The following is a 13,479-nucleotide window of genomic DNA, read 5'->3' on the forward strand; positions in this document are numbered from 1 at the left end:
CGTCTTACAAACATAATTAAAGAGAAAACTCCCCCATCCCCTGGCGGCAATGTTTTTCCACTGATCACGACCATTTCCAAACTCATCCGACATATCAATAAAACCAATGTTTTGACCAAGTTTCATGATGATTGTCCAAAAAATGTGACTTTTAGAGTGTTCACAGGCTTTTTCAGTATATAAATCTTCGGAAAATGCCCCACCCCCCCCCCCCTGGCGGTCATGTTACTAGATGGATCAAAACCATTTTTGAACTCAACCGTCGTAGCCAGGAAACAAGGGTTGTCAACGTTGTTTTGTGAAAAGAAAAGGTTTGCTGTTTCTGCAGATATATACATATATGCCCTATCAGTAGTTTTGGTGTGTGTTTAAATTTTTTTTAAATAGACATTTGTTATCCCTTGCGACAAAGCTATTATTTTGGATAAAAGTAATATAAGGACAGTAATTTAATAATGAGCATCAGCAAAAGAAAATGGAAGTACATTTTTTAACAAATTGTTGTCCAAATTTGAGATCATGAGATTAGCATCTCAGCATCTTATAGGGGATGACTGTTTGCAATCTGTTTAGCAAGAACACTTTTAGATACTGAAAACAACCGTATTTGTTAAAGAGAGTGTGTTTTTGTAAAATCGTTTTTGCATAATTAAATAAAATATCTTGAATTGTTATCATATATCAAAGTCAGTTATAAAAAAGTAAATGAGTATGAGAATATGTACAGCTACTAGAAATTCAATATTGATCTTCTTTTATAGAACAAAACATCACTTGATCTTTCTTATAGTTATAAATGGGTGCAAATATAGAAGTATACACACACAAGACATTTGAAAATGTATCATATTGTATCATCAAAACAACTATCAAACTATTTGTAATTTAAATGCACAAAAAATATGTAGCATAAATACATTATTTTTGCAAAAACAAATGCAAATCAACTTTTCTTCAAACAGCTGTGTGTGCTTCTTAAAAGATGTGATAAGTTGTGTTGTTTTTACTACCAAATTGTTCACATTTTTGACAAAGTGTTTTTAAACAACTGGAACAATTTTAGGATTCACCTTGCATTGATATTTCCAATTGAAACAACAATAAAACCTGCTAAAATCACAAATCTTTCATAATCAAACACAAACTACTGACTTACTAAAAATTGTAGGGGTAAAACATTTCAAGTTGTAATGTCTTATCTATTTAATGAATGGTTTCCATCTGACATCAACACAAAGGTCTTTGATGAAAGTGCCCAGTTAATTGGGGTCAATTTCCAGGAGTGTTACACAATTACCACCTGGCAACAATGCAAGTACAGGTATACATGAGTTTTATAGAGAGTAGCCTAGGATAAGTGAATGAAAAGTCAAACAAGATTCATATGTAACACTTCTTGTTGTTTTATTGGTTTACCCACTATGTTAAATTTCTGCAAAGATATTGATAACAATCATAAGTAATGGCAATAATTAATTTGAGTAATGCAATAATTATAATTAGATATTTGGGTTGTGGTTAATGTTTCTGAATCCATTACCAGTATCATCATAATCATCATCATCATCATCATCATCATCATCATCATCATCATCATCATCATCATTGTGCACCAACATCCGCATTACAACTAGAGTGTTAACATGGTTTTAATATAGTCATATTATGAAAACTGCCACTACCCTGGCGGCCATGTTTTTCAACAAACCTTAACCATTTTCGAACACAGCCAAGCTATCAATACAACAAATCTTCAGACCAATTTCCATTGGGCTATAAATGTTATTTCTAGAGTGTTAACAAGGTTTCACTAAAGCCATATAAGCAAAGCTGCCCCGCCCCCTGGTGGCCATATTTTTCAACAGATCAAAACTATTTTCAAACTCAGCCTAGCTATCATAAAAACAAATGTTTAGACCAAGTTTCATAAAGATTAGACAATAAATGTGACTCCTAGAGTGTTAACATTTACTTAGGTTTAACTATAGCCATATAAGCAAAACTGCCCTGCCCCCTGGCGGCCATGTTTTTTTACCGATCCGAACCATTTTCAAACTCAACCGTCGTATCCAGGAAACAAATGTTCTGATCAAATTTCATGAAGATTGGATTAAAAATGTAACTTCTACAGCAATAACATGTTTTCACTATATACATATAGAGAAAACTGCCCCGCTCCCTGGCGGCCATGATTTTTCACCGATCAAGACCATTTTCAAACTCGTCCGAGATATTAATGAAACCAATGTTTTGATCAAGTTTCATGATGATTTGGCAAAAATTGTGACTTCTAGAATGTTCACAAGGTTTCTCTATAGCCATAAAAGGAGTACTGCCCCGCCCCATGGCGGCCATGTTTTTCAATGGATCGAAACCATTTTTGAACTCAACCAACATATCATTAAGACAAACATTTTGACATGTTACATGAAGATTGGGTTTCAAATGTGACTTCTAGTGTTCCCAAGGTTTTTCGTTTTTTTTTTACCTAGTGACCTAGTTTTTGACCCAGCATGACCCAGTTTCAAACTCGGTCGAGGTATTATTGGGACAAATGTTCTGACAAAGTTTCATGAAGATCGGACAATAAATGTGGCCTCTAGAGTGTTCACAGGGCAAATGTTGACGACGAACCAAGACGCACGACAGACAAAAGGCGATCACAATAGCTCACCATGTACGCATTATAAGTAAACAAGCAAAATAACGCTTTTGACTAAGACAAATGTTTGAATCATCGTTTCAATAACAGGTAAACAACATTCTAAATCCATAAAATAATAAAGCTTTTCCTGGATAATTTAGAAAATACGTGGAGTATTAGTATAGCTGTTATGTTGGCTCCAGTGTGTGGCGTTGTGGTAGCGTGTTGACTTGTTTTTCCTAAGGACCGGATTTGAATTCCCGGGGATGTCAATCTTTGATTATTACACTTTTTTTCTCGCTATTATAATAAGTTAAGGCTGTAGATTTTTTAGTTACATATAAAAAAGCATTTTTTGTAATACGAAAATCTGTGATCAAGTCCCTTAAATGCATGTGCATAAAGTGCTGTCCCCGAAAAGCCTGTGCAGTGTGTACATACTAATTAGGGACAACACTTTCCCCTGGCTTTTGTGTAAAACAAATATCATCTTAGCAAAAAATCCATTTATATAATGCGGAAAGTGCCATTCCTTATTAGCCTGTGCGCATTTCACAGCTAATCTAAGATGGAACTTAATGAAAATGCACAACACCCAGTTTTACTAGAACGTACCTCAAATTTAAACACACAACATGATGAAATTCTCGCTAATAATTAAATTTGAACTGTGTATACTTATTATTAGTAGTTTTGAAATGAACCAACACACTATTCGATACTTATTCATATGCAGTTAAACATGACACAAGGAGTGGATGTGCTGTTTGTAATATTAATCATGTATTGCGGAACATCTTTTGCACTGTTTCGCGTTGTGGAAATGGTGTTCACCTCGCATTCTTATAGATCTTCTCCAAGGACACAAAGTACTAGTTCTACTGACTTGAGAGCGTTTCATTAAGCCTAGGCATTTTGATGAAAATATGCTTAAATAAATAGGTTAAAACAAACTGAGCTGATCACCCCTGCATAATAGAAATCTTGCATTTCATTTAGAAACAAGAGCACCGCCTTGCGGGTGCAGACCGCTCATCTATTTTCTTTTTAAAGGTGAAGGGACTCTCATTTTCAATCACAAAGGAGGGAGGAGTGGAGTGAAGAGGGGTGTATAGTGTGGGGTTGTGGACATTTATTACATTATCTTCCAAAAAAGCGAAAAAAAAAAAAAAAAAAAAAAAAATCGGGGGGGGGGGGGGTATAGTGTGAGGGTGTGGTGATAATTTGTGAGATGATCTTAAAAAAAAAAAAAAAAAAAAAAAAAAAAATCAAAAAAAAAATTTGGGGGGGGGGGGTGGGGGGGTGGGGTGGGGGTATAGTGTGAGGGTGTGGTGGTCATTTGTGAGATGATCTTATAAAAAAAAAAAAAAAAAAAAAATTAGGGGGGGGGGGAGGGGGGGAGGGGGGGGAGGGCACGGGGGATGGTTTGGGTGAAGTCTATTGTGGTATGTCAGGTAAGAGTAGTTTCATCAAAGTATCAATCAAATCTAATCATAAATAAAGAAGTTATGGCAATTTTAGCAAAATTTAATAATTTGACCTTGAGAGTCAAGGTCATTCAAAGGTCAAAGTAAAATTCAAGTTGCCAGGTACAGTAACCTCATGATAGCATGTAAGTATTTGAAGTTTGAAAGCAATAGCCTTGATACTTCGAGTGGATCGAAACACAAAATTTAACCATATATTAAAAGTTACTAAGTCAAAAAAGGGCCATAATTCCGTAACAATGACAACCAGAGTTATGCAACTTGTCCTTTTACTGTACCCTTATGATAGTTTGTGAGTGTTCCAAGTATGAAAGCAATATCTATGATACTTTAGGGGTAAAGTGACCAAAACATAAATCTTAACCAAATTTTCAATTTTCTAAGTATAAAGGGCCCATAATTCCGTCCAAATGCCAGTCAGAGTTACATAACTTTGCCTGCACCGTCCCCTTATGATAGTTCATAAATCTTGCAAGTATGAAAGCAATAGCTTTGATACTGTAGGAATAAAGTGGACCTAAACACAAAACTTAATCAAATTTTCAATTTTCTAAGTATAAAAAGGGCACATAATTCTGTCAAAATGCCAGTCAGAGTTACATTACTTTGCCTGCACAGTCCCCTTATGATAGTTAGTAAGTGTTGCAAGTATGAAAGCAATAGCTTTGATGCTTAAGGAATAAAATGGACCTAAACACAAAACTTAACCAAAATTGTCAATTTTCTAAGTATAAAAAGGGCACATAATTCTGTCAAAATGCATGCCAGAGTTATCTAACTTTGCCTGCCCAGTCCCCTCATGATAGTAAGTAAGTGTACCAAGTTTGAATGCAATAGCATTGATACTTACTGAGAAAAGTGGAACTAAACGCAAAACTTAACCAAAATTTGCAATTTTTTAAGTACAAAAAGGGCACATAATTCTGTCAAAATGCACGCCAGAGTTATCTAACTTTGCCTGCCTAGTCCCCTCATGATAGTAAGTAAGTGTACCAAGTTTGAATGCAATAGCATTGATACTTTCTGAGAAAAGTGGACCTAAACGCAAAACTTAACCGGACGCCGACGCCAACGCCAACGCCAACGCCAACGCCAACGCCGACGCCAAGGTGATGACAATAGCTCATAATTTTTTTTCAAAAAATAGATGAGCTAATAAAATTATCTTTATTTTTTTTTTGCAAACCTTCAATAAAAAATTTTTTTAGGCAGTCATTTGGGAAAATAATATACTTTAAAACATTGGAAATGGGGTCGAATAACTGCCTTTAATTTGAAGAAAAAAACAACACTGAGTAGCCTACCCTTGCATTATAGTAGAGTGTCATCTTGCCAGGCAGGTCTAAAAGCTCACTCTTGTCAGAGAACGCCTCCAGAGAGTTGGGTCCCAGCTTGTATAGACACTTGACCTGCACAGCCGTGAGAGCCTCGTGTAGCACACACACCGAGCCAATCTGACCAATCAGAGGCAGCGGCAAACCACACTGGTCATCATGACTACCAGCAGCAGTGCTCTCCATGCCTGCAACACAGGGTAGGTAACTTTAGGTCATCATAAATATAAACATCACACACAACTTCATCATCATCATCATTAACAGCAGCATCAGCAGCCCCACCAACATCATCAGCAGCAGCACTAACATCTTCATCATCAACAGAAGCACCATCACCATCATCGTCATCCTAATTATCATCAGACAATATCATCCTCAGCAGTTGAAGCCCTAATCATCATCATCATCTGCATCATCATCATCATCATCATCATCATCATCATCATCATCATCATCATCATCATCATCATCAACAGCATCATCATTACTATCATCATTATAAACAAATATAGCAACTGCAACAAGACTTTTTTTTAGAGAAAAGTACCGACGTACCAAAATAATGTTCTTTATGTACCTAAATTTCATTTCATTTTAATTTTCAACTTTGAAAAGCTCATGGTAAAAACTAGAAAAATTGTCAAACATTACAAAATATTACCATTGTACTTTAAAATGCTCTGAGAAAACTTTCACAATCAAACAGGTCAAAATGCTTTGTCTTTGCTGAACCATTAACCACTCAGATCATACTTTGACGTGCTAGGAAAACCAAATTTAATAAAAGAACTTTCTTACTAAATTCAAGATTTCAAGTCTTTAATTCCAACCCTAAGCTACAGATGAGCAGCAAACAGCATTAAACCTGTACCGACTGTGCGTTACTCGCAGGCTGTTGTAGGTTTATGTTGTTTGCCTATGGCCATTTTCACTTAGATTCTGAGCAGGAGAAGGTTAAACTTAAAGATAACAAAAGAGGGTAACAATTTGCCTACACACCTGGGACGTCGCTGTTTGGTTTGCTTCTGCTTCGAGAGAGAAATTTAAAGGGTGATATTCTCTTCACAGCAGGAGTGTCAGGACTTGCACCGTCTTCAGCCTGCGCCTGCTGACCTTGAACTGGGGCTCCCACCTGACATGCCGTGAAGGGCTGGAAAACAGAATGAAAATAAGTACATTAAGGTCTATATGAGGCTAGTTCTCGGAAAACTGGGATAAATGCATGTGCTTAAAATGTCATACAGATTAGCATGTGCAGTCTGCAAAGGCTTAAATGGGACAACACTTTCTGCCTAAACTGGATTTTTGCTAAGAAGAGACTTCCTTTAAACGAAAAATACAATAAATGCGGAAAGGGTGGTCCCTGATTAGCCTGTGCAGACTGCAAGGCTTATCTAGGAAAATACTTTACGCACATGCATTTAGCCAAGTTATCTCAGAATACTTGGTTATGTAGTGGATATTTGTTTGCTTTGTGTGTGAATAGATTTTGTTATCATAAGCTGTAATACAGTAGAGAACAATGACATGGCATAGTCCACATCTATATTTGGTTTGCTGTAACTTCACTCAGATTTCAAATCACAAAGATTAGAGTTGCTTTTCACCTGGTCCTGGTCTGTTCATGGTAAATGGTGTTTTGGATCCTATGTAGATCTGAGTGCCATGTATGGTATACAATTTGCTCGATTTAACCTGCCGGATCTTTCAGCAATGCCCAGTTTGATCAAACTCACTATCTATGTGTGGATTGTTGGATTGTCTCAAGTCATCTTTCTTCACGCAAAGAAATTGAAGTACCGTAATTACTCTATGTTTTCGGACACTCTAAGTTTTCGGACACCCCCTTTTTTAGCAAAAATAATAATTTTTCGTGACTCTTTATTTTCGGACACACGAGTTTTCGTCCGTTATTTATGTCTCAAAATTTTTTCAATATTTTTCTTATCTAAGTTTTCGGACAAGAATTTTGTTTATTATTTTTAAGTGTCCGAAAACATAGAGTAATTACGGTAATATTCTTAGCAATATTTATAAATATTTAGTGTCTGTGTTTTATACATATATTATGATGTATTTTGTGCAAGTTATATCAAGCAGTAAACAGCTCTCAGTGTTTGTGTGTCTGGCTCTTTCAGCGCTTGTGTCGGGGCTATTTAGTGGATGACATAATTTGTGCAACATTACCATCTCTTATAGGTCAGAATGCTGAGAGGCAACACATGTGTTTTATGATACTAGTGTAATGCTCCGTAATGTGTAATATTGTGTTGATGAGATGTAAATAAACTATTAAATTTACCTTGAACACGATACTTGTTTTTGTTTGGTTTTAACCCAGGTCACATGATGATCAAGCAATATTCCATGTTAGGTTTGCAGTGTTTCATATCAAGTCATTCTTATAAAGAAAAGGTTTAATGATGTACAATGTGATGGACCCAGTTATAAGTAAGTTCAGTGCTTTTGTATTGCCAAGTTGTGTTTTAATCATGTCATTTGCCAATACATGCTTTATAAACAATACATACCAATAACGGGTTACATACACATGCTCTGTATGATTAGTTACACTGTAACTGATGGTGTATGAGATATACACCCTCAGTAATTTCTTACCATACAAGAGTGAAGACATGTGTCAATATAAGGAAAACAAATATGGATAGTGTTATAATAAGTAGGCTGTAAAAGTGTAAAAGAGTAAGTAATTTGATGATGGCAGACAAAATATCAACATCAATAAAGAACAACAATAATAAAAAAAATTATTGAATAGTATATGCCAGGTATTTACAATTAGTTTTATATTGTGTGCAGCGTAGTACTAATAAATAATGTTATGCAATAATTACAAAGCGACTGAATTTATGTTCTTTATAGAAAAAATCAGAAAGATGTTAAGCACATTCAGAAATGTATTATGGAATATGGCGAATCTATAGTTAGTGCAATAAATTTGTAGTGTGTTTGTATATTTTACATCTGAATGAAATAAACTTAATCTAAGATTTTTTTTGTCAAATTAGAAATTTCAAATCTTAAGATTGATCTGTATAGTTCGTTAAGTTATCGATTGTCGAATACAGAATAGAGATTGTATTTGATATTTCCATGACGGAGTAAATATACGTCCTTAATAGAAAATTTAAGAGTTGTTTTTGCGTGATCTCGCTAGTTGCTATCGATTATAAATTGTATTTTGTACTTGTTACAAATTTTGCAAGGTCGTCAATTTACGGAGGTGTTTAATTGTGGAGAGATTTGATAATTATAATGCATGTGAACTAACCACACCTATTTTAAAGCAAAGCTTCTACGATCGGGTGGACAAATTGCACGTGTCATGAAATCATTGTTGCTAAAAATGGATTTTAAAAATGCATTCAATAACTGTAATAAGGATGCAGACTTTGTTCACAACTGTGTGTGTAGGTAGCATACAGGCTGATCAAGCAAGGTATTGATTTGGGGCCAAGGTCACTTTTAGTAAAAATAGAAAAGTACTTTCCAATCGTTAACTTTAGATTGCAAGCGGGCAGCTTTAACAAACGTGGTTTCCAGTAGATTTAAATTAATAGTGTGCATTTTATCCTGAGTTTAGACAGGTTTAACCCTGTGCAATTTAATCTTAAATTCATTACAATTCAGGAATATGATACAAACATGTTTGAAAGATTGTCAATGCGGTTCAGAACGGAACAGTTTATAAAAAAATTAAACCAATGACAACTGCTGTAAAGATCGATAAATCAATACAGGTTTATCAGACCATTTCTAACTACCAATGACACAAGCACGCTTGCTTACTGAATAGATATATCAAGTTTCAATATATTTTTAGAAAATGGCCTATACCTCAGCATAATGACAAACAACTGTATGCAAGGTGTTATTGAAACTAGACAAAAGAGTTGATATTTCAATCTATATTTAAAGCGTGTTGTTATTGGATACCACCAGTACATTATAAGCCTTAAGACGTTGAAGTTTAGTGAATTTGTTCATATACTTATATAAAACTGTGTCTTCATGCTTCACATTCGGGTGCCAACATTCATCCAATTTATAAAAGGAGTCAACAAAATAGTGAAAACATAGCTTGTTAATCTAAGGACAGTTTACAATACACTGTACCTATTGAAAATGGCAACTTCTACAGATTTTCTTGATATAAGTTCAGATTTTGTGAAGGACTATGTTTGCAGTGCTTACGAAAGTCAAAATATTGAAAAATGTGCTGATTATTTCTGTGCAACATGTATGACCTTTTTTTGTGACAAATGCATTCATCAACATGATCAATTATATAAAAACCATTCCAAATATGGAAGAGGAGAACAAAATAAATGGCCTCTCACAAAAAAAATGGAGGATTTGCTTTTGAAATGTGATGTCCACACCGACGAGAAACTAAAAATGTTTTGTCAGGACCACAGTCAGCTGTGCTGCTCTGATTGTGTTCTACTGAACCACAGGTAGGTAAAAAACAGTCATGCATTTGATAGAAGATTAATGAGGTTATAGAAGGTTACAATGCTACTGTCTCATTCATCAATAAAATATCTTCATCATGATCATTCTTCAGGCTGTAGATATATCATATGCATTCAAATGTTAAATTATTGATGACAGAACTAATTGAGCACATTTTTTTCCAGACGTGCATAGATTGCATACATTGTTTGCAAAGCCCAATTTTTTATTGAGAAGGGGTTTTCACTGGTAGAGGACTATGTTTTAGATTGAAATTATTGTCCCAGCCTTATTGACATAACTTTTTATTAGGTAGTTCACTTAAGAATCTGGGTGATTATTGTATTAAAGGTATATGGTCACTATTCTGTAAATAATTTAATTTATTTTTCAAGCCAAGTTTAAAATATACTTACAATATTTTTAAATTAACACATGCCCTTATTTTATCTATCATTCATTTAACCATATTGATGTGTTGTTTTTGGTGTAGAAATTTTAAATGTCAAAATGGTTCATGTGATCAAAAGAATTATATACACATGTAATGCTACATGGTTTTATTTCAGACAGTGCACCAATGTGGCTCTTATTTCTGAGTCAGCTAAAAAGCTAAAAAGGCATTATTGGATATGAAACAGTTGTCAATTAACCTTAAAACTATTCTTGATCAAGTAAATATGTTTAAGAGTACACAAGAGGCCAGCATTCAGTTCTTGGAGGTATCATACACTGAAAGATTGCAAGAAATCCAAGACATGCGAAACAAATTGAATGCTACTTTGGATGAGCTAGAAAATACAACAATAAAAGAGCTTGATGAAACAAGGACCACATTGCAAAAATCTCTTAAGAATAACATTGACAAATGCAGCAGACTAAAGGATGAACTACAACAACTTGGTGAAGCTGTACAGAGCCTTTATGAAAAGAGCAAAAAAGATATTGAATTTATAGCCAGCAGGAAATGTCTAGACAAAATACAAGAGTCTGAGACATATCTGAAGAAGAACCCTGTGAAGGACCAGACTTTCATGATATTCCATGCAGACATTGACATCGAGCAGTACCTGTCAAAAAAGTCAGGTTTGGGGAGGGTGTTGACTGTGAAGAGGAAGTCCGAGTATAATGTGAAAACATCGAGTGACACAAAGACTTGCATAATCACAGGCATTTGCATCCTGCCTAGTGGCCATGTCATTGTTGTTGATAGAAATAATGAAAAAGTTAAGCTGATTGACCAGCAGTACAATATAGTCAACCAAAGTAAGGTGTCAGGTTTTCTATCAGACATTTGCCTCATAACACCCAGTGAGGTGGCTGTGACTGTTGGCAATGATGTGCAGTTCATCTCTGTGAGAAATGGGCAGCTGATTACTGGGAGGAGGTTTCAGTTACCGCATTATGTTGTCGGTATTGCCCACCATCATGGAGCATTGTACGTCAGCTCTGGCACTGCCCTGTACCACTACACTCTGACTGGGACACTTGTGAAAAAATTGTATGAGGATACAGGAGGTGGTAGTAGAGGTAAATGTATTGTGAATATATTTAATAAATTAATGCATTGTACGTTCTTGGATTACCGTAACCAATACTTTAACAAAGAAGATCTATTTAAAACTTTTAGGAACTATTATGAAATTATTTTGAGATTTGTGTTTAATGAACACAAGTGTTTATGTATTGAATGATGATTCTATATCTATATTTGACATGTTTAATGATTTGCAGTGTGGAAGTGTGCAGTGAGTCCTGCTGGGGACAGGATATATGTCACCAACCATGCCCAGGACAAGCTACTCACACTGGCCATGGATGGCACCCTGATATCCACATTTACTGACCCTAAACTGCAACGTCCATGGGGTGTTCATGTTACACTGGCAGGACAGGTGTTTGTCTGTGGAAACACCTCCCATACTGCCATACAGGTGGATCATGAGGGCAAAAAGAAGTTGGCACAGATAGATGGAGTGACGTACCCAATATCTGTCTGGGTGAACACAAATATTGAACAGATCATTGTGGGAACATACGGAACCAACAAAATAGTTGTTCTGGAACTCCAATAGCTCTACCAGTTGAATATTGTAGTAGTCCTCTGATACAGTTGTTCAAATCATGCCCCCTGGGGTCAAAACTTGCTTCAGCCCTGGACTCAAATTATTTATAAAGACTTGTATAGTAAATATCTATAACTTAAACAACTCATTTGAAACAACAAGGGTCAGGCATTTGATATTTGGTGTGCAACATACAATAGTTTTCCTCTTTTCTTCTTATAAGTTCAATTAAATCATGTGTCTGTGGTGAAAACTTTTTAAAAACCATCTTTGAATTATTAAAAAATTTCCTTGTTTAACTTATTTGTTTTTCGATATCAGAATGTATATATATATATATATACTATGTTGTCAACATAATGAACAAAATTTGTCTTTAAATGACACAATTAGCAAAAGCTGTTTGTACAAACAGGATTTCCACAATGTTAAAAATCTTTGTTATCAGATTGGAGTATGACGCTGGGAAAATTGGGCAAGCGGTTTAAACACAGAAGCTTTACAGTCAATAACTTTAGGATGTTTTTACCAATCTTGATGAAACTTGGCCCATTTATGCCTAGTGAACTCTCCCATCCTTCTAAATTGGATCAATTTATTTCCAAAATTAGGGATGTCTAGTATATTAATTTCTATATTTAGAATATTTCTTACAGAAATACCTTTAAGCAAAATAACAGCGCAGACCCTGATGAGACGCCGCATCATGCGGCATCTCATCTGGGTTTACGCTGGTTGCCAAGGCCTTTTTTCTAGATGCTTTCCGTGCCACAACAAAAGCGAAAGAAGGCATTTTTTTTAAGTAAAATTGATGAAAATTACTATACATTGTACGCAAAGATTTGATCATAAAGATGATATCAATGACACTAGATATTTGACATGTTACGGAAAAGCTATGTTTAAAAGTCATCAAAGTGATTTGTATGCACGATTGTTCCACCACCCTCGTCATCATCATCTTCAATAGAGTTTGTGATAAGTGTTTGGATCTGCGTAATACTGTGAACCTGTAGCTGGATATATGCTTCAACTCATGGACCAGCTCTTTTTATTAACAAATGTGTTGACGGGTTTTAATTTTAGATTTTCTTACACGTTTTGTGAATGTCGATCATCTATTTTCTTTATTATGACAGAGAGGCAGTCAAGAATGAACAGAGAGGCAGCATAATGACAGAAAGGTCACCGATATGCATCTACACTGTGATAATCACAATGATGGCATTGCTCTGGTTTTCAATATTCTTCCAAAAGCACTTTGTTTTGATTTAAAACTTTCCCCTATCAATTCACCAGCTGTCTATAATCTTCCTTGTTAAAAGGAACTAATACAGTTCTTAAGCAGTGGTTGGTAATCTTCCTTGTTTAGAAAATCTCTTAAAAAAGCAGAAATTGAAGTGTGCGGTCATGACTTAGTATTAAAAACTTCCTTCTGCAGTATGACGATGGTGAACATGTAGAGGGTG

General features: G+C 35.2%; 2 protein-coding genes across 2 annotated transcripts in view; one reads left to right on the forward strand and one right to left on the reverse strand.

Moving 5' to 3' along the window:
• LOC127847281 (neurobeachin-like protein 1) overlaps nt 1-13,479 on the reverse strand; it is a 124,093-nt gene that overhangs the window by 73,774 nt on the left and 36,840 nt on the right. The window contains exons 19-20 of the mRNA XM_052379086.1: nt 6,468-6,618; nt 5,436-5,653 (exon numbers count right to left, since the gene is read on the reverse strand). Of these exons, the coding sequence (XP_052235046.1) occupies nt 5,436-5,653; nt 6,468-6,618 (369 nt within the window). The remainder of the gene's footprint in view (nt 1-5,435; nt 5,654-6,467; nt 6,619-13,479) is intronic.
• Nucleotides 8,788-12,272, forward strand: LOC127847300 (uncharacterized). The gene is made up of 3 exons (XM_052379140.1): nt 8,788-9,946; nt 10,514-11,474; nt 11,679-12,272. The coding sequence occupies exons 2-3, from the start codon at nt 10,577-10,579 to the stop codon at nt 12,017-12,019; spliced, it is 1,239 nt and encodes a 412-aa protein (XP_052235100.1). The 5' UTR covers nt 8,788-9,946; nt 10,514-10,576; the 3' UTR covers nt 12,020-12,272.

Source organism: Dreissena polymorpha, chromosome 10 (genome assembly GCF_020536995.1).
Source record: "Dreissena polymorpha isolate Duluth1 chromosome 10, UMN_Dpol_1.0, whole genome shotgun sequence".
NCBI classification, from domain to species: Eukaryota; Metazoa; Mollusca; class Bivalvia; order Myida; family Dreissenidae; genus Dreissena; species Dreissena polymorpha.